The sequence below is a fragment of the Fusarium phalaenopsidis genome (assembly GCF_050370095.1).
Source record: "Fusarium phalaenopsidis strain FUZ10S chromosome Unknown contig_32286, whole genome shotgun sequence".
NCBI lineage: Eukaryota > Fungi > Ascomycota > Sordariomycetes > Hypocreales > Nectriaceae > Fusarium > Fusarium phalaenopsidis.
This window is the reverse complement of record NW_028145413.1, coordinates 2,576,267-2,595,432: the sequence shown is the minus strand read 5'-3', so window position 1 is coordinate 2,595,432 and position 19,166 is coordinate 2,576,267. Positions and strand designations below refer to the sequence as shown.

At 53.4% G+C, this 19,166-nt stretch overlaps 4 protein-coding genes across 4 annotated transcripts; 1 reads left to right on the top strand and 3 right to left on the bottom strand.

Moving 5' to 3' along the window:
* Window positions 1-236: 236 nt before the first annotated feature.
* Window positions 237-1,214, bottom strand: LRP88_03108 (TBP-associated factor 8 family protein; the record flags this gene model as incomplete). Its single annotated transcript, XM_083239738.1, has 2 exons — window positions 237-904; window positions 959-1,214. The coding sequence occupies 2 exons, from the start codon at window positions 1,212-1,214 to the stop codon at window positions 237-239; spliced, it is 924 nt and encodes a 307-aa protein (XP_083104868.1).
* A 1,644-nt stretch (window positions 1,215-2,858) lies between these two features.
* On the top strand, window positions 2,859-5,813 carry LRP88_03107 (uncharacterized protein; the record flags this gene model as incomplete). Its single annotated transcript, XM_083239737.1, has 2 exons — window positions 2,859-5,554; window positions 5,795-5,813. 2 exons carry the CDS (start codon window positions 2,859-2,861, stop codon window positions 5,811-5,813), a joined length of 2,715 nt encoding a protein of 904 aa, XP_083104867.1.
* A 210-nt stretch (window positions 5,814-6,023) lies between these two features.
* On the bottom strand, window positions 6,024-7,865 carry LRP88_03106 (serine hydroxymethyltransferase; the record flags this gene model as incomplete). Its single annotated transcript, XM_083239736.1, has 4 exons — window positions 6,024-7,168; window positions 7,258-7,395; window positions 7,456-7,549; window positions 7,746-7,865. 4 exons carry the CDS (start codon window positions 7,863-7,865, stop codon window positions 6,024-6,026), a joined length of 1,497 nt encoding a protein of 498 aa, XP_083104866.1.
* Window positions 7,866-9,213: 1,348 nt separating this feature from the next.
* LRP88_03105 (armadillo-type protein) lies at window positions 9,214-18,995 on the bottom strand (the record flags this gene model as incomplete). Its single annotated transcript, XM_083239735.1, has 7 exons — window positions 9,214-9,357; window positions 9,429-9,849; window positions 10,023-10,073; window positions 10,690-10,740; window positions 10,820-11,364; window positions 11,419-16,671; window positions 16,725-18,995. 7 exons carry the CDS (start codon window positions 18,993-18,995, stop codon window positions 9,214-9,216), a joined length of 8,736 nt encoding a protein of 2,911 aa, XP_083104865.1.
* Window positions 18,996-19,166: the final 171 nt, after the last annotated feature.

The following is a 19,166-nucleotide window of genomic DNA, read 5'->3' as shown; positions in this document are numbered from 1 at the left end:
ACCTCCACACACGATCACAGTTCATCCATCATCCAGAGACGCCTGGACCTATGTTCAGGTTGCTGTGATTGTGAGAGGCTCACTCGCTGCCACATGGCATCTACTTTCATATTAGGTCTATCCCTCGCTCGAGCTCAAATAGCAAGGCCATGAACGCCAAACGCCATCCATCCCAAACCACGTATTCATGGGGTATCATGTGAGCCATCGTTTCCAATGGATGCTTGATCAACATCTTACAACGCCTTCTTGCTTGCCAAGGCAGCCGACCGTTTCCCTGCTCTGGGAACTTCTTTGCGAGAGAAAAGAGCCTCGCCATTGACAATCATGCTGTGGTCCGCAATCTCCATCTGATCAGTATGCTCCCCCTGACCTTCCGCGGCCATGAACCGTTTCATTGTCGATTCCCATAGACGGAACCGCTCCTTCCCATGAACATCGCGCTCAACCAGCAGCTTGACTTCTTTTTGTTTTCGCATTTTGGATGCTCGTACCAGGCGGCGGAGTGCATCTTCGCCCTGCTGAGCTGTCCTTGCGGCGTCTTCCCGGATTCTCTTAGGGTCGCGAATGTTGGAATCCTCCTGCGGAGTAAACTTGTATGTGTGTTTGCTGGGGAAGTCTGGGAACGAGGATGGAACGTAATCTTTCTCGTCTTTGTCCGGCTGTCCGCTCAATTCTTCGCCTAGGAGCGGTAGTGTGGTATAGGCGTCTTGGTCTTCAGGGAGCACATCGGCGAAGCTGGGAACGATTTGCTTTTTGGGAATCGGTGGCCTCAGGTGAGGCTTTAATGATGAAATACTGATATTGTGCCGTCGTAGCGCGTGTTCGAAGTCGGTTGCGATGGGGTGTTCGCGTCGTGCAGCCAGGGCTAGACTTTTGGCAGCATCGATCATGCCCTCGAGATCTGGAAAAGGCGCGTCAGCGACGAGTCAAATGTTAGCTATTCGCATATACTAACATGTCTCCACCATTGCGGTGAAGCTCTCCAGCGCCTCAGGGCTTGCCGAGTCAAAGCCGTCATGCTTGAGAACCATGGCGATCGAGCGTTGGAGCCCAGCTCGGGCCTGGTAGTGCGGGTTCGGTATCACGGATCCGATTGCTCGTGGCCCCGTCTCGTCGGGGTTTGTGTCTTCGTGATGTTCATCGTGAACCCGGGGCCGCTTTGGATCGGGTTGCTCCTCGTCGGCTGGAGAGAGGCTTCGCTTTGGCGTCATCGCGAAGATCTTGGGACGTGACGATTTCGACGACGCGCTATGGAGGGCGTTTATGTGGTTATTTTAAGTACGGCGAGAGCATCTCATTGGACTTTGGCCCAGCCCTGACGAGTATTCCAGGCAACGAGTGATGGGCGCAAAGTTGTTGATGATGGAATATGTTTTGGCGATGTCGGGGGGAAGGTTAGAGCTGCAGCTCCTCCACCAAGGATTCAAGCTGGGGAAACTTCGGCTCATTGGTCGACGGCCCCACATGTCAAGTCCGAGGCCATGACTTTGTATCACCTCTGGTTCTCGTTTGATTCACCACAATTATTCCTCTTTGAGGTTCCAATGTGATTTAGGAATGAATATTGCGACCTGTGCACGAATTTGGGCGTAAACCTTATCACTGGTTTTGGTTTCTGAGTAGTCATTTGAACATGAAATTCAATATCGACTAATTTGTGGTGTGGCTCGTAACGCCCGTCACAATGTCTGTGCAATCGTCCTCCAGCTGAGACAGGATGCTGGTGTCAATATCAGACATGAATGCGAAATCACGGGCGAGAGCAAATACATCACCGTCGCTACGTGTAGTCCGAACAGAGTGACCCTGGCGCGATCATCCATCATGATCGCCTGGTAGAGACATGCAGGGAGGGCCATATAACTTCCAGAAAAGAATGAATTACTCCAGGGTAAACCGCCAAGGCGTGCCTTGCAAGGGCTCACCAACACTTGACATCTGAGCAAACGAGTCTAGACCGAGTGATCGACGCCGGAGGTGTCCCGCGAAGAGGATCCGAAATTCAGAATGTGACCCAACCCACGGTGTCTGATTACCGCCCTCCTGCAGGTCGCCGGGATTGTGATCATCTCAATATGATATTGCTGTGCGAGAGCGGTGTTTTCCGTTCGGTTGCTTTGACCGACACTTGAGACAACCACCGGTGGATGGACTGAACCCTGCATCTTGGGCTTGACATTGGACGTTAGCCGAACTAGCATGACAGGCTGCATGTCCTATGATGTGACAAGCGAGTCAAAGCATCAATCACCTTGAGACTTAAGAATCGCTCATTTACTCTGTTTAACCGCCTGCGTGTGTGACGTTCTGAGAAACCCCCGCGTCTACACCCTCTTCTTGGCTTTTGGCTTTGTCTTCAGGTCCCGCAATCGGACTGGCCCCTCTGGTTCTTGATTCTAGGGCAGGCAAATTCCATCCAATTCTCCCCATCCAGGATATAAGTGTGTGTGGTTGATCACGTTCCGAACCGCACATCACCACCGAACATTGAAACAGCTCCCACACCAGATATATGAGCTGGAGGCATTGTTGCACCAACCAGCCAACACTGACGGTTGCGTTCCTCAACAGTCGTCCCAGCACGATAACCTGAAACTCTTCTGCAGCCCGCCTACCCTGCACTCCCAGAGACACTTTTTGGGTTTGCATCACGAAGCATTTTTGCTCCAACACGACTCTGTATCCCCTGCCCTAAAGCCCTCAACATCGCGGCCGCAACTTCCACTAGGTAGATTGCGGGCATGTCCCTCTGACAAAGCCCAACATATTTTGCTCCTGGCTTTTTTCTTCTTCTTGTCTTTCAGATACCCATCAGATATACATTTTTTATTATTATCCCAACCCCCCCCTACACCATGTTTCCTTTTGACCACTCCGCCCTTCCGCAGCTCACAACCCGCAAGGCCTTTATCGGTGTTGATTTTCAACACGATTTCATAGCCCAGGATGGCGCGCTGCGAGTCCCGGAGCCAGAGGGCCTTGTGGATAGAACTGTCAAGCTCGCCAAGGCGTTTCGGGATGTAGGAGATGTCGTTTGGATCCAATCGCAGTTTGAGGAGACTCGGCCTGTTTTCGAGGACCAAATTATCGTCACAGACAATAAGCCCCTATTGCGTCCCTCTTCGAGGGGTCGAGCGAAGCTGCTCCCAGTCGAGGACCTCGACGTGGCTGGACCGCCGGACGCAGAGGCTTTCCTCAGCCACGAAGAACCTGTGTGTGTCAAGGCCGACACACCGGGCTGCCGCATAGCTGCGGCCATTGAAGAGGCATCGCAGAAGACGGACATAAAGTTAACAAAGTCGCACTATTCGGCGTTCCAGACGACACAACTGTTGCGTATATTGCGCGCCAAGATGGTTATGGAGCTTTTCATCAGTGGTTCCCTGACCAATATTGGCGTCCATGCAACAGCACTCGATGCTGCGGGTCACGGCATGGCCATTACGATTGTTGATGATTGCTGTGGCTATCGAACAGAGGCTAGAAAGTCATCGGCAATTGCATCCTTGATCGAACTCACTGGCTGTGAGGTTGCCTCGTACGAGGAGGTCCTGGAGAGCCTGCAGCCTAAACCAAAGACCCCTAAGGCGTCGCGCAGCAAGGCATCCTCACAACAGTCGAAGCGCATGGAATCATCACGAAGTGTCAAGTCCGGCGTGGACAAGGACGTGCGCGACAAGAGTCTCTCACCATCAATCGTCAAGAACATGACAGGCCTGCGATTAGCTTCAGATTCGCCAAGCCCCGCAGCGGCTGGGACTCAGCCTCAGAAAAAGGTGTCGACTACAAGCGCAGCTGAACGCCATGACTCAGAGGTCAAACCACCGTCGAAGACTGAGGAATCGAATGGCCTTTCTCAGACCAAAACACCAGACACAAAGGACACAAAACAGATACAGAATGTTAGTGAGGCGGCTGCTATTAAAGGAGACGCTGGGAAGGTGGTTGAGAGCAAAGAAGAAGAGACACCAGCTCAGAAGACGACTAAAGACGAAGAGATATCACCTCAGAATACGGATAAAGACGAAAAACAACCCGAAACATCAACACCACCCAAAGTAAATCCAGACATGGCCCAGACCAAGACTCTGATGGAAAACGAAGAAGGCCATCTTCTGCAGAAGGGTCTCTGCGAGGGAGACACCGACATCATCGAGAACGTCCTTCCAGACACTCTTGTCGATGGCATCTTTGAGAAGCTACGCGACGAGGTCCAGTGGCAGCGCATGTCGCATCAGGGTGGAGAGGTCCCACGATTGGTGGCCGTCCAAGGCGAGGTTGGTGAAGATGGCACCATCCCAGTGTACCGTCATCCATCCGACGAGTCTCCCCCACTGCTACCATTCTCTCCAACCGTTCTGGCCATCAAGGCCGAGACGGAGAAGCATCTTGGCCACCCCCTGAACCACGTCCTGATTCAGTACTACCGTGACGGAACCGACTACATCTCTGAGCATAGCGACAAGACCTTGGATATTGTCCAGGGCTCTTATATCGCAAATGTCAGCCTGGGTGCCGAGCGAACCATGGTCTTCAGAACAAAGAGACGGGATAAGGGCCCATCTCGAGACGAAGCCTCGCCAGCCGACCTGAAGAGGAAGATCCAGCGCGCCAGACTTCCACACAACTCTTTGTGCCGATTGGGCTTGAAGAGCAACATGAAGTGGCTGCACGCCATCCGCCAGGATAAACGACCAAAGAGCCAAAAGACTCCAGCCGAGCTGGCCTACGATGGCGGCCGAATCTCTCTGACGTTCCGCCAGATTGGGACGTTCCTGAACCGTGAAGAGACTCTCATCTGGGGTCAGGGTGCCAAGGCCAAGACGCAAGAGGAGGCTCATACTGTCATCAATGGCCAGACTGACGAGGCCATCGAGATGCTCAAGGCCTTTGGGACGGAGAACCACGCCACAGAGTTCGACTGGGATGTCCACTATGGCAAGGGGTTCGACGTGCTGCATATGAGCAACGCACCACGACTCTTTGCCTGCGGGGATTCAGTGGCTAACATGCGTGCCGCCCTCATGCTGGCAGAATACGGGGTGAACTACGCAAAGGGAAGCATCACGGCAGGCCCCGAGTCTGGCCCATCCAATACTGAGAGCGGCGCCATCAAGTTCACAGACAAGGACAAGTCAGCTGTTCAAGGTGACCTGGCTGTCATGCTGTATCTCGATGCTCGCTATGGCCTCGGCAAGCCTGGAAGCACCGCCCGAAGCCCAAAGGAGCTGGCTACCCAGTTCACCCGCTTCCAACGTGCAATGTCAGTCCTGGATGCCTGGCGCAGCTTGCCCGAAGACACCACCAGCGGGAAGCGTGACCTCAAGTCCCTGAAGCATGAGCTTGAAGTCTGGGATGGTTTCGTAGCCGAGACTGAGGGAGCTTTCCTTGCCGGCTCGGAGCTGTCTCTGCCTGACTTCGCCCTCTGGCCTGTCTTGCATTTTATCGTGGAGGAATCGGGGCTGGAAGCTCTGGAAGGATTGGATAAACTGAAGGATTATTATGAGAGAGTGGCAGCGAGATCTAGCGCGAAGAAGGTTCTGGGTAAGGAGTCGACTCCTCCTCCTCCTCCTCCTCCTCCTCAGGCTGGAGAGCCATCTACCAGCACTTAGTCATGCCACGATCTTGTCACTCTAGCCGTGTTTTGTCTTTATTTGGAGGTCTTTGGGTCATTGGGCATAGCTGTTGAGATCACCACCTAGCTACTTCATGTTTGATATCCTACATTTTTGCTCGAATTGAGAGTTGACTCAAGTCACATGGCACTGGGTTTTGTAAATTTTTGTGAGAGGGGTGTAACGGTTGAGTGAGGTGAAGCCATAAACTACATCCGTGGAGCAGTGGTCTCATCTCATCTCACATACCTATGTTCAATTCAAGTCCCAGCAGAGGCTCGGACGAAGCAAGGGTCCAGCGGTACACTTCTATGTGGTCATAGCCAAATTAGTTTCAACGGGACTAATGATCCGGCTTGCGGGCCCGTCGTTTTCATCCATATTGATGCTTGCCGTGGGCCATCATCAAGATGAATCCCACGGCAGGGGGTATGTGCCGACCCAGTCTGCAACCTCGCTGCGTAGCTGTACGATCTCGGACTGCGTCTCGCCATTGCCGAGATACTCCATGAAGTTCTTTAGCTTGCCTGGGCTCTTCTCACCCTTCTCCTCCGCCGCCTTTCGGGCCGCCTTATCAATCCGAGAGGTGATGGCGACGGCACGATCCACGACATCCGCAACACGGACAAAGTCATCCTCGTTGAAGCCGCGAGTGGTCATGGCTGGCGTGCCCATGCGGAGGCCACCAGGGACCAACGCTGATCGATCTCCTGGGACAGTGTTCTTGTTGGCAGCAACACCGACCAACTCTAGCACACGCTCAACTCGACTGCCATCAATGCCCTGGGGCTTAAGGTCGGCCAAGACCAAGTGGTTATCAGTGCCTCCACTGACAAGCGTGTAGCCTAGACCACCATTGCCCTTGGGCTCGCTCAATCGCCGGGCAAAGGCCTTTGCGTTCTTTAGTACCTGGGTCTGGTACACCTGGAATTCGGGGGTTTGCGCCTGCTTCAAAGCCACGGCGAGGGCTGTGATAGTGTGGTTGTGAGGGCCACCTTGGTGACCGGGGAATACGGAGTTGTTGATGGGGCCCTCGAGGTCGTAAAGGATGTCTTCCTTGGTCTTGGGGTTTTGTTTCCGGACTCCTTTCCGGTAGAAGATCAGGGCTCCCCGGGGACCTCGTAAGCTCTTGTGGCTGGTGGTTGTGACAATATCTGCGTAAGAGAAAGGGCCGGGGACAGCTTTGGCTGCTATTAGGCCGGAGATATGGGCGACATCGGCGAGTAGGTAGGCGTTGACTTTATCGCAGATCTCTCGCATGCGTTGATAATCGATCAATCGGCTATAGGCACTTGCGCCAGCCACGATAATCTTGGGTCGGTAGATGGTTGCTAGTTCTTCGAGCTTGTTGTAGTCGATGTATCCAGTCGACTCGTCCAACCGATAGGGTACCGTCTCGAAGTATTTTGAAACAGCAGAAATCTTTTTGGTTGGTGTCTGATAGCCATGGGATAGATGGCCACCATGAGGTAGGTCAAGGCCCATCAATCGATCGTGGGTGTTCAACAAGGCGGAGTAGACGTAGAGGTTTGCGGGAGCACCGGAGAGAGCTTGAGGACTGGAGTTAGCAAGAACTACTCAAAACAAAGACTGACATGTACGAGACACCAGTCATGGACGGAGGGGAGAGGTCGCGAACCTTGGACATTCACACCCCATGATTTGGGATCAAGGCCGAATGTTTCGAGAGCGCGCTGTTGACATAGACGTTCGGATTGGTCAATGAACTCGTTGCCACCATAGTATCGAGCACCTGGATAGCCTTCCGAATATTTGTCTGGAGAGGATATAAGTTAGACTCTGCAATGTGAAGACCGATACTGGTTGAGAGCCGTACTTTGCATTACACTACCAAGAGCATCGAGAACAGCTTGAGAGGTGAAGTTCTCGGAGGGGATAAGGTTAATGAAGTGCTTCTGGCGTTTCTTCTCCTACTCCAGGGATTAGTAAATGAGCGAGGGTAGAGAGCTCGAGGCGGCATCATGGTGAACCTTTTCGATGATGTCGAAGACGGTGGGGTCAGCCTTGCCAAGGTGGGCTGAGAGTAGCTGTGTAAGGGCACAAGAGCGTCAGACCTCCAAGTTCACGGTAATACAATGGCTTTTAATCAATTGGATATTAACAAACCTGCTGCTGACTCTCGAGACTCAAGGAGGACGACGCTCGCGTGCACGTTGTGGTAACTGCAATAGGCCTCGCGATGCCGCGCAGGACACGCGAGGTACCTCTCACGCCAGCAAGAGACATGGCGTGGTTGCGATCGGCGGATGACGGGAGAGAGGGCGAGAGAGCAAGAGGGAATGGAGCGCAATTGAGAGACAAAAAGGGGGTATCTTTTCGCACAAGAGGAGAGCCGCTTTGCGAGGCGACAAGACGGTGATTGTCTAGCAGCGCGCTCGCTCAGGACGTCATTGACTGTGACGATGGATGTCAGGACGGGACCTAGAAGGACGAAGGCGGAGGCGGAGGTGGGAGGTGGAGGAGGAGCCGACACCACCACTGGTGAGGGCCGCTTTGGAAGGAGGCTGCCAGAATGGCTCGAGTTCAGCCAACGACAGCTACATGCAGGACAAGTACCTAGCGTATTTGCCTAACTTGAGCCCCTGTCACAGCCTCTGCAAGACCATGTCTTGTGCTTAATGGGCTGAGAGGTTGCCTGGGACACAGCTGCTCCAGCGAAAGAGCCAGCCTTTAAACGCTACAAATACCCAAGGGAAAGGTACTCTTTTAGCAGCTCACAGTCGCCTGTGCCACAGTGCTCCATCCCTGTGGCGGTGAGCCAAGACGCCATTACGTATAAAATTCTCGGCTCCGGTGGGCTATGGGGTTTCTTCTTTTTCTTCTTTTTTCCTTATCAACTAAACTTGGGCGTGATGTGACCGCCAAGATAGCATATTGGTTCCTCCGCTTCGTGCGGGAGCATGCTGAAATGCCCTGGCACAAACTCACCACTCTTGAGAGGGCAATTTGAATGAACTGATCCAAGCCTTTGGTTGATCTTCTCGCATACTCTTTTCACGATAGCTTCATTCTAGTTCAATGCGTTTACGTAGTTAGTAGAAAGTTAGCTTGTTCTTGCGGAGGTGTCCTATTATTCTTGCCTAGCTGGGTTGTAAATGCTTGGCGTTGTTGTCCATTTTGTCTGACCACGTTCTAAGTTATCCAGGCTGTGCGGCCTAGGTTTTGAAACCAGTGCCCTTGTTGATGCAAGCTGCGGCCAACTTGATGCTATTCTACCATCAATCAAGCATGGGCAGAAATTCAGGGCAAGACAGCGACATGCATGAGCAACGGCACTTTTGTGGAGTGAGAAAGGCACAGCCCGCGTGTGAAAATGAAGCCAACCCGCACAACATTATTTTGAACACCTGTGGTACCGAGGACATATTGAGCAACAGCCGTGCTCACGAGAAGATGGGCATTGTGGAAAAACATCCAAGCATCCGAGCATCATCGATTCCATTTTTCAATGCTACATGCCAGAACCCCCGCCGGTACGACTGTAGAAACCAGAAGGGCGTAAAAAGAGACCCAACCCGTAGACTCCGAATGCAGCCTCCTCTCAAGACCGAAATGTTGTCGTTGTCCACACGGTTTACTCCTCGGCAAGGAGAGCATTTCGCTTGGCCACCGCACGCTCCTGCTTGCGCTCGCGGGCAGCCTTGTTCTTCGCACGCTTGGCATCCATCTCCTCCTGGAGAGCCTTCTCACGCTGCTTCTCGGCCTTGGCACGGTGGATCTGTTCATCTCCATGTCAGCAATCATCCCTCGTCGTGGCCACCATGGCCAGGTATCATGGGTAACACGTACGTGCTCAACCAGGGCACGCTTGTGCTTGAAGGTGTTACCCTTGCTGCTGTGGTACAGCTCGTGGTAGAGGTGCTTGTCGATCTTGCCGCTGGCACGGTACTTGACCAGAAGACGGCGGAGGACTCGGAGGCGGCGCATCCAGAGGACCTGGCTGGGCATACGGGCATCGGCAGTACCCTTGCGCTTACCGTAGCCACGGTGTCGGCCCTCTCGTCGGGCGAGGTTCAGCTCGCGGGCGCGCACTCGCGAGTGCTGGGTGACGGGCTTTCGGATGATGAGGCCATCGGCGATGAGCTTTCGGATGGTCTGGCGAGAGTTGGCGTTGGAAATCTCGCTCTGCTCGTTGGGGTCGAGCCAGATCTTGCGCTGACCGCAGCCGATGACCGACGAGGCCAGGCGCTTCTGAGTTCGCAGATTGACCCTGCAGTGGAGGAAGAAACATGAGTTAGCCACTAACTCCCTCTGATATCGATGATGAATTTTTGGCTTCGAGATCGCGGCGACGGCATCAGAAGCATCTGCTCCCAGCGCAGTCCTGCTTCCAGCTCCTCCAATATCGCATCCTCGTTGTGCTGATCGATTCGGACAACTTACATCTTGATTGTCGTTAGTGGTGGCCGGTCCTCGATGGATGTTGGATGAAGACTGAGAGGGGTTTGCGAGGCCAGAATTTCTCCTTGGGTTTGTGGGTTCACTTGCGCTAGACCCTTTCAGTTGCACTAAGCGAGGGCTGTTCTGGGTCATGAGTCACCGCCGGGCGATTCACGTGACCTTTTTACTGCCACAGGGCACTCTGGGAAGGTGGGGTGGGAAATGCGATATCCCTCTGCCCCAATCAGAATTATTCATGAGCTCAAATTGACTTCATTCTCATGAGGCGAGCTTGAGTTCGGAGTATTGTATCCGAAGGTTGACATTGTTGTGCTATTTCCCAGGCCATTGAATTGGTTCATTGAGCTAACACGAAATGCGAACCACTGTATTTTTCTCTATATTTCTGCCAATCCACATATCTGTGTGTGTTACAGCAAGCATATGAGCGCAGCTTGGCCTTGACGTGGACGACAAGAGCTCGAAATTCAGCGTGGTAAAATTCGAGGAGATGGCGGTGGGGCAGTTTCGAAGGACATACACAACTGGGCGATTATGAGGATCATGAACAACGGCGATACCCACATGGGGCTTATGTTCGTGCATGGATTAGCATTGTTCCTAGCACTATTCCTCAAGGTAAAGCAACAGATGCTCGATAACAGATTACATGAAGCCAAATCCAAATACCTGGAAGTGACAGTGCTGCATTGATTCATAGCTTTTCATCATGGTATAACATAGGTAAGATGCCATAACATTTGTTCATGGCACACTTGCTTGCTCCCGGAGATGTTCACGAGAACGTCTCGCTTCCCACATCGACCTTTCCAACGCTCCAAATCTCCTTTTCGTCCTCTGCCTCGTCGTTTGATAGACCAAGTCCTCCCTGTCCACCTTCCGCCTCACGTCTCTCGCGAGCTTGTGAGCCTAGTCTCATGGCAACACGCTTGAAGTAGTCTCCCATGCTCCTTTTGGTATTGGCAGGCAGCTCCGCTCCAGACCCAGCCATGAACTTGTCAAAGATGCGGCTCTCCTCGTCCGCCACACTGAACAGCTCCACAAATGCCGCCTCCGCCGCCAACTTGACGGGGATAACAGGGTCTCTAACACTTGCAAAGATGGGCTGTGCCAGGAGGGCCACGTGGGGTCGGACCATTTCCATGTCGTTGCGGCTCACCGTGCGAACAACCACCAGCGCAAGTCGACGGGAGTCGGTTGCATTGCCTGGCTGGATGATGGATGCAAGGGCCTCAAAGATTCCCTTGGTAGTCTCATAGCTCTTGGGCGCGTCTGAGAGTAGATACTTGCCTGTAGCTAGGATGCAGTTGTCTGCCACAAAAACCTATTCATGAATGTCAGCTAACAGTCTATTTCAAACTTGTTCGTCTTCACTTACGTTCTTGTTTGCGATGCCCTGGCACAGAAGTTCGGGCAACTCGTCGATCAAAGAGTTTTGGAGCAGAGCCTCTGGGGATTCAACCAGGACGGCATTCAGAGCAAGCACAGACGAGGGGCTGAAGTGCGATGTAACCACACGGTTCTTGAGCAGACCCGAGGCGGCTTCCTCAGGAACGTTCTTGATGAGGGCACCCAACAGCTTGGCGTTGGTGATAGTCATGGTGTCGTCCCTCTCGTCTGTGTCCATGTCGATCAGGGACAACACAGCCGCTCGGGATGCCTCTCCCATGTTGGCACCGGCCTTGCTGATGACCTCGTACAAGGCCTTGAGCATTGCAGTCTTGACACCAGGATCGGCAGTCTTCGATCCAGTGACGAGTTCGGCAATCAGAGGATCGATACGGGGAGTGTACTTGATCAGGGTACCCAATGCCTTGGCAGCCCTTGTCCTCAGTGTCTCGCTCGACGTATCGGCGAGAGACTTGGCAAATGTACGCTGAAGTTGGGGCAAGAAAGGCTTGAGTGCCATTGGCATCTTCTCGAGGAGATTGTTGAGAGTGAGAAGAATGGCCGACTTGACTTCGGTGGCGCGTTCTGAAACCACTCGGATGAGAGGACCAGTAATCTGGGTCACGAACGGCTTCAGCGAGGCCTCGCTGGTTCTGTCGACAATATCGGCGATACCCAGAGCAGCCTGGACTCGTTGTTCTGCAGTACCGTTCATCAAGCCCTGCAAGAAGATGGGAAGAATAGCATTGATGCCCTTGGGCAGCTCGAAACCACGCAGGTTCGCCCCCGCGACACCAACACGCTGGAGAGTTTGGCGAGTGGAGATGACAAGCGACTCCATCTCCTCCTTCCGCAGCTTCTTGGTAAATCCGCTGAGTGCTGCCCAAGAGGACTTGACGACATCTTGGTCTCCATCATCGAAAGAGTTGAGTAGTGACCGGATAATGTCCTGGTTGTACCGGGAGTAATCCACGCTGGCGGCAGAGAAGAAGTTGCCCAGATGGCGGGCCGTAGCTGCTCTCCGACGGTGATCCTCGTGCTTGAGGAGTTGTAGAAGAACATTCATGACCGTGTTAAGGCCATCGTACTCATCAATGGACTGAATAACCGTGTCGAAGGAAGTCGCCAGCTCTTCACGAAGATCATCCTCCTTGCAGTTGATCTCGTTGTCCATAAGCGAGTTGATGATGTTAGGCAGGCGCCTGTTCATCGCAGGACCAGCAACCTTGGATAGAGAGGCCAGGGCCTTGGCATCGAATGCCGAGATGGGAGGTGTTGTGAGCGTAGGGATAAGGTTGGGCAAGATGATGTTTGACCGTGTTGTCTCGGTGAGTAGCGTGAGGAGAGCCGACAGAGCATTGTCTGCCTCGTCTTCCGACCGAAGGAGGTTAAGCAAGAAGGGAAGCACTTGGTCGACAGCTCGCTTGCCAAAGATCTGCTGGAGAGAGTCGAATGCTTCGGCAGCAGCCTCTCGGACGTCCTCATCAGAGTCCGTAAGTGCTGTGCGAACGACAGAGATAAGTGTCTTCTCATGATCTTCGAGAGCTTCAGGGGAAGCAGATGAGATTAACTCTCTCAGAGCAAGGCAGATACCTTGCTTAGCATCGACATCGGTCGATGTCTGAAGACCCTCCTCCAAAGTGGGAAGGAGACTTGCCAAAACACCATCTCCTGCTTTGCGGATAAGCTCTCCAAGGGCGTTGCTGGCAATGACCTTGTGCTCCATGTTGGAGCTTCCCAGGCGCCTGATGAGAAGTTGTGTGAGAGTAGGCACAAGCTCCTTGAGAGTTCTCGGGCTGTGCACAAGGACCTTCCAGACCGAAATGGCGGCTGACCGGACAGCTCCAGCAGTGTCACATCGGCAGACATACAGGGCAGAGAGAATCTTGTTACGCTTCTCTTCTCCGAGGGATTCCTTGAGAGAAGCACCCGCTTCCTTGGCGTTCTCATCAATTTCATCGTCAGCCTCTGTCCCAGCCTTGATGCCTGTGAGGTTGAACAGAAGATCACCCACGAGCTCAACCGAGCTCAGTCGGATTCTGTAGCTGTCATCTGCAAGACCTCGCTCGAGCTCTGGGAGCAGGAGATCGACGGCACGCACCGCAAAGTTCTTCACTAGCAGGCGACCAGCGCGGAGAGCAGTTTCGCGGATGGACTCAACGTCGTCGGCAAGACCCGCGAGAATAGGCGGGACAATACGGCCGAGGTAGGACGAGAAACTGTTGCCAAAGCAGACAGGAAGGAAGATGAAGAGAGACATGAAACCTTCACGAACGGCAGGCTTCGAGGACTCGACATTTTGAAGAATAGTTGGCAGAGTCTCCTCCAACCTTGATGTTCCCAATCCAGCGAGGACCTCGCTGAGAGCTTGGGCAGATCCCAGTCGGTCGCCGGCGCCAGTGTCGGACTTGAGGGTTTGCATCAGGCCGGGGATAAGATCGGGTAGGGTATCCTCGCCAAGCTTCTCAACCAACGAACCGAGTGCTCTGGACGCTGTAGCTCGGGTGGTGGGAACCGGGTCGACAACAGCAACCTTGAGGCCAGCCACCAGCACAGGTAGGTGCATAACGACGTCCTTCTTCTCGGTCAAATGAGCCAGACTGCCAATGACCTGGGCTGCCTTGCGCTTGGTGTTGGAACGGTCGCCCAGACCACGCTGCAGGATACGAGTGACCAGTGCAAGAGATGGTGCATCAAGGTAATGGACGAACTGGACCTTGATGAGGGAATCAAGAGCCTCGTCGGTGTACTTGGTAGGGTCACTGAGGGCCTTGAGGATGATGTCGACCAAGCTCTTGATTTCAGGGTTGTTGATGACTTCACCGAATCTCTTCAAGCTTCGGTTTGCCGCGGCCCTGACCTCCTTGTGACTGTCGTTCAGTACACCAGTAAGAGGAGGAATAATATCGGGCAGACTGTTGGCGAGCTGCTGAGGATCAAGGTACGCCATAGCACCAAGTAGATCACAAGCGCCCTTCTTACTCCTCCACTGCTGTTCCTCAAGTCCTTCTAGGAGAGTCGGCATGATCTGCTTGACACCGTAAGAACTCAACTTTCCAAAGCATGCCTTTGCTGCTGCCAAACAAGCATCTCTGACATTGGCATTGCTGTCACCAAAGCCTGTCAGCAGCTGGGGCACAACCTGGATGACGTATGGCTCAAATAGGCGCCCAAGTAGTGTTGAGAGAAGCTCGTATGCCAGCAGTGCAGCTTCGCGCTGGTTTGCCTCCTTCTTGTTCTCCATCGCATCAGTGAGGGTCGAAAGAATGCGGTATTCACGGAGGGATGATATTCCTCTGCCCATGACAAGGCCAGCCAAACCATACGCAGAACCACGCTGAACGGCGTACTTCTTGGAGCTGAGTAGTTGCTCCATGATTTGCCCAAAGTACTTGGATGACTGGTCGGGGCAGGCCCGGATGAGAGGAGGTAGACATTCAGCAATAGCATATTGCACAGTCTCGGAGGGCGTACTCAAAGTTGCCACGAGCCGGTCAATGACAGTTGGGATCTTGGGGTCGCCAGGAGTCAGATGGCGAGCCAATGCACCGTACATGATGATGACGGCCTCGTTGACGCGATCGGCGGCCTCGCTGTTCTTGTCTGGCTGCTCCAGGGTTTGCTCAAACTTGGCCATGAGATGATCGAGAATTCCTTTGCCGTGGATTTCGATGGCACGGATCGAGGCATCCAGCATCTCACTTCGAACTGAGCTGTGTTTGTCTCCCAGGGGGCCATTGTCAATCAGGAAATCAAAGAAGGCATCCAACTGATCAGTCTTGATGACTGGAGCAAGCTCCTTGAATGCAGTCGCGATACCATGTCTGCCCTCCCAAGGGTCAGACAAGTCCATCTTCTTGGGCATTCCGAACTCGTCGAGTTGCTGAACTCGAGGCTTTGCAAGTTCCTTGTAGGTGGATTCCAATTGTGCGATCACAGCCTCCAGGGACTCGTTGTGCAGACCCGCGGCCTCAGACATGGCTCGGGCAGCAGCACGACGTAGCTGAGCATCCTTGCTTTCAACGAAGGGCAACATCTTGAGTGGGACCTCAGCTGTGACCTCGAAACCACTCTCTTCCCAGATCTCACGGCCCAAATCTTGGTTTTCGTCCTCGTCATCGTGGCAGGCGAGCCAAATCTCGTCAGAGTACCCAAGCTCGCTCATATCAACTTCGGCACTGATGGATTGTAAGACGGTTGATCGGACGCGAGTTTCGGGCACCAACGCGCCCTTGGCTAGGACGATCATCTCCTCGCGGTTCATGTTCGGTGCGATGCATCGACACATGTCAGCAAAACAGTCCTTGATGAGCTTGTAATGTTGCGTGTATGCCTGCATGGAGCTGATGAGAACTGACAGAAGCTCGGCTCGTGGGACGGCTTCGTCAACACAAATGTCTGTGTGGAATGACAGGAATTCAATAGCCAAAACAAGCTGGGCATCTGCATCATCGGTTGTGCTGCCAACTCCTCCTTTGCGAAGGACATCCAAGACCAGCGGCAAGGCATAGATGAGTGATACGGAGTCGAATGGTCGTTGCTCACCGGCAAATCGCAAACGATACAGCACTCTTGTAATCAAGTCCTCGAGAGGTTCTTCCTGGTAGTTTTCTTCCAGTGACACATCTCGAAGTCTCAAGGCTGCCACTCCGATAAAGGGTCTCATTGAGCCAAGTCGCTCAGAGACCTTCTCAGAGCAAGTGATGTATGCCAGGGGGGCTGCATCACCAGTGATCATGTTGGCACCTGCATCCATGACACCAATGAGCAGTGAAACCGCAGTACCGAGCCATTGGGTCGCATCCGTCGGAGGGCCAGTTGCTAGGCTCTTGATGATACCAATACCCCGCAGAAGCCGTGCCTCGACTTCGCGGAGCGATTGTCTGATTTGGCTCTCCTTCTTGAGCTGTGCATTGACCTTGGCAGTTTCATCAGCAGTGAGCTTCTTCTGCTGACCCTTCTTCTTCTCAAGTTGGCTTCGGAGTTCTTCTTCCCATTTGAGGATATCGTAATCCTTGTTGTTCTTGTTTACAACTTGCTGGGCCTTCTTGGCAAGCACGTCGACAAAGCAGGTGCCCTCGGGTGTTCTGAAGATAGCCGCTTCGACAGGGCCGACATCATGGAGCTGTTCGACAGCAAGATCTCGACTAATGACCTCCAAGAGACGTGGAATGATCGTGTCGGGTGCAACGAAGGCTAGGTCGGCTGCCGCGTTGTATGCAGCTTTCTTGACAACGTCCGACTATAAGTGTGTGTTAGACTTTCAACAGCAAGTCGGGGATGGGGCAATCAAACCTTTTGGTCAAAAGAGGTCCTTCTGTCAATCTCCTCCAAGAGCTCATTCTGGTACTTTCGAACAAGTTCTCCGGGGTCCAGTTCGATGCGGAGACACAGGTCAATCCAGTTCGCTCTTGGAATCAACTCTGCGCGTGCCAGCACCAGAAGACTGTTTGCCTGAGACTCAAGGTCTTCTTTAGCAATGCTTTGACCAGACTTTTCCAAGTCTTTCGGGGTCAAGCAGATGGACTTCACAACATGGACCAAGTTGTGAGGATCGATCGAATGATCCCTGTCACGAAACCCAGAATGCTCCAGATGATCCCAAAGGCCGTTGATGATAAGCGTCGAGACCCGCTTCGGGTTTCGAGTGTAGAGGCCGGAAAGGGCCTTGGAGGTCTCCTGTTGGATCGACGGAGGAACATTGTGGGCGGCGATTTGATGAATGATGGCCTCGGACCATGCAAGTGCGACTTGGTTGTCTGCATCCTGTTCGAGGCTCCCGAAGGCCGAGGTCAAAGCACGCGCAAACCATCTAAGGTCCTCTTCGGCCGTGACCTTAGAGTAGATTCGATGATTGAGCAGGAATGAAGGCTTCGGGTCCAGGGAGAGAGAATGCTTAACCACGGAAGCTTTAACCAAAGCCGAGTCGGCAGGCGAATCGGGGAACAAGCGCCGGACATGAGGAGTTACGGCTGTTAGAATGTAAGCACCGACAATGAGGCCATTCTGCGCAGCAGTAGCCGCATTTGCAGTGGCCTCGCTGAAGGTTGTGATTATCTTTGGTATCACAGCCTCAACGAAGGCGGACATTCCAGGAGATGCGGATTGAGCCTCGGCAAGGGTCTGCAGGATATAACCCACACGGAGAAGCCAGCACTTTCGAGAAGGAGCCTTCTTATCCGCCAGGCCTTTGGTAATGGGGTCCAGAACAGCCTTGGGTATCTCGCCCTCGTTATCGAGAATGAAAGCCACGGCCCTTGCCAGAGCCAAGGTCTCTGCTGCCAATGCACCCTCATTTCCTTCTTTGCCAGCAACAACGGACACAGCATTGACAATTTTATCGGCGCTTGAGTTTGAGAGCGGGACAAACTCAAGCATTTGTGCATGCAGTATGCGTTGATCCGGGGATGCGAGCTTCCCCGACTTCAGGGGAGTCGCAATCTCGTTGGTGATCTTCTCTAAGGATGCGTCGTCATTGCACCTATTCACGAGGGCCCGGAAAGCATCCAAAGCACCAGCGCGAATCGCTGCATTGGTTGACTTGACGTTCGATAAGATGGGCTTCAGCAGTTTTTGCTCAAGCACCTTGGAGAGGTCAAAGCTCTCGGGGAGACTGCGAACGAGCGGTGTAAGAACCCCGCCAAGGATAACTTCGGGAGCTCGCAGAAGGCCTTTTTCGAGGGCCGGGACAAGTTCTTTTGAAACCTCGTCGAGTGTTGCAAAAGAAGTGAAGAAGTCGGCAAATCCTAGAATCAAGTGCTCCGAGACGGCAGTCCGAGAGCCAATGAGCTCTCTGGAGAAGAACTCATAATACTTTGGCTTGAGAGAATCGAGAACAGGGCGAAGGTGCTCCTTCCGAGCAGAGACCCCAGCAATAATACCCAGCAAGATGGCATTCCTTGGGGTAGACTGAGTTCCCTTCGTAGCAAGAACGTTGACAGCATCAGATAGCCGTTTGTCACTGGAATCAGGGTTAGACAAAAGCTTCCTCAAGCCTCTTCTTGTGACGATGACCGCAGAGTGAACAACGGATTTCCTGGAAACTAGTTGGTGACACCTGTCCAAGGCATCGGCGTCGGTCAGGAGGATATCTGTGGCGAATTGGTCCCATAGTGAGGCATCGAGATGCTGCATAAATAGACTGCACCATTCTACCAAGACGAACGCGCTTGTAGGAGCAATGCCATGCTTCTGGCTTTCCTTGCGGATGGCGGCGATGAGTGGGGAGATTGTCTTGGGGTCAACACCGGCCAAAACCAGGGCAACAAGGCATCGCTGAACAGAAAGACGGGACTCTCTATCGGCATAGAAGGCGTATGTTCCAAAGAATAGTTGGAGAAGACGGGGAATCGTGGAGGGGTCGAGGGCTGCGGAAGGGTTAGTTAGCTGATGGGAGCTCGTCACACGACAGGACCGGGCTTGCGCACATTTCTGGGTGAGCTTCTCTTCGATTGTGCGCAGTTGAGCTATTCGGATCGCGGTCGAGGACGAAGCCAGCGCCTTCTTGACGGCGGCAATGTCCAGGTCGGGCGAGGCGCCAGAGTCGGAGGAGTCAACTTTAGACATGCTGGAGATCGGAGACGGAAGTGGGCGTCTGCAGTGATGAACTCATCTGGGGCTACCAGAGCTCGCAAACGCCGGACTTGAGGCGTAGGTCCTCGATCGAGGGAAGAGGAAGGGGGTTGTCGTGGAAATTCGGCGATGGTATTATTGGTGGTGGTTTTGGATTTTTCAGGC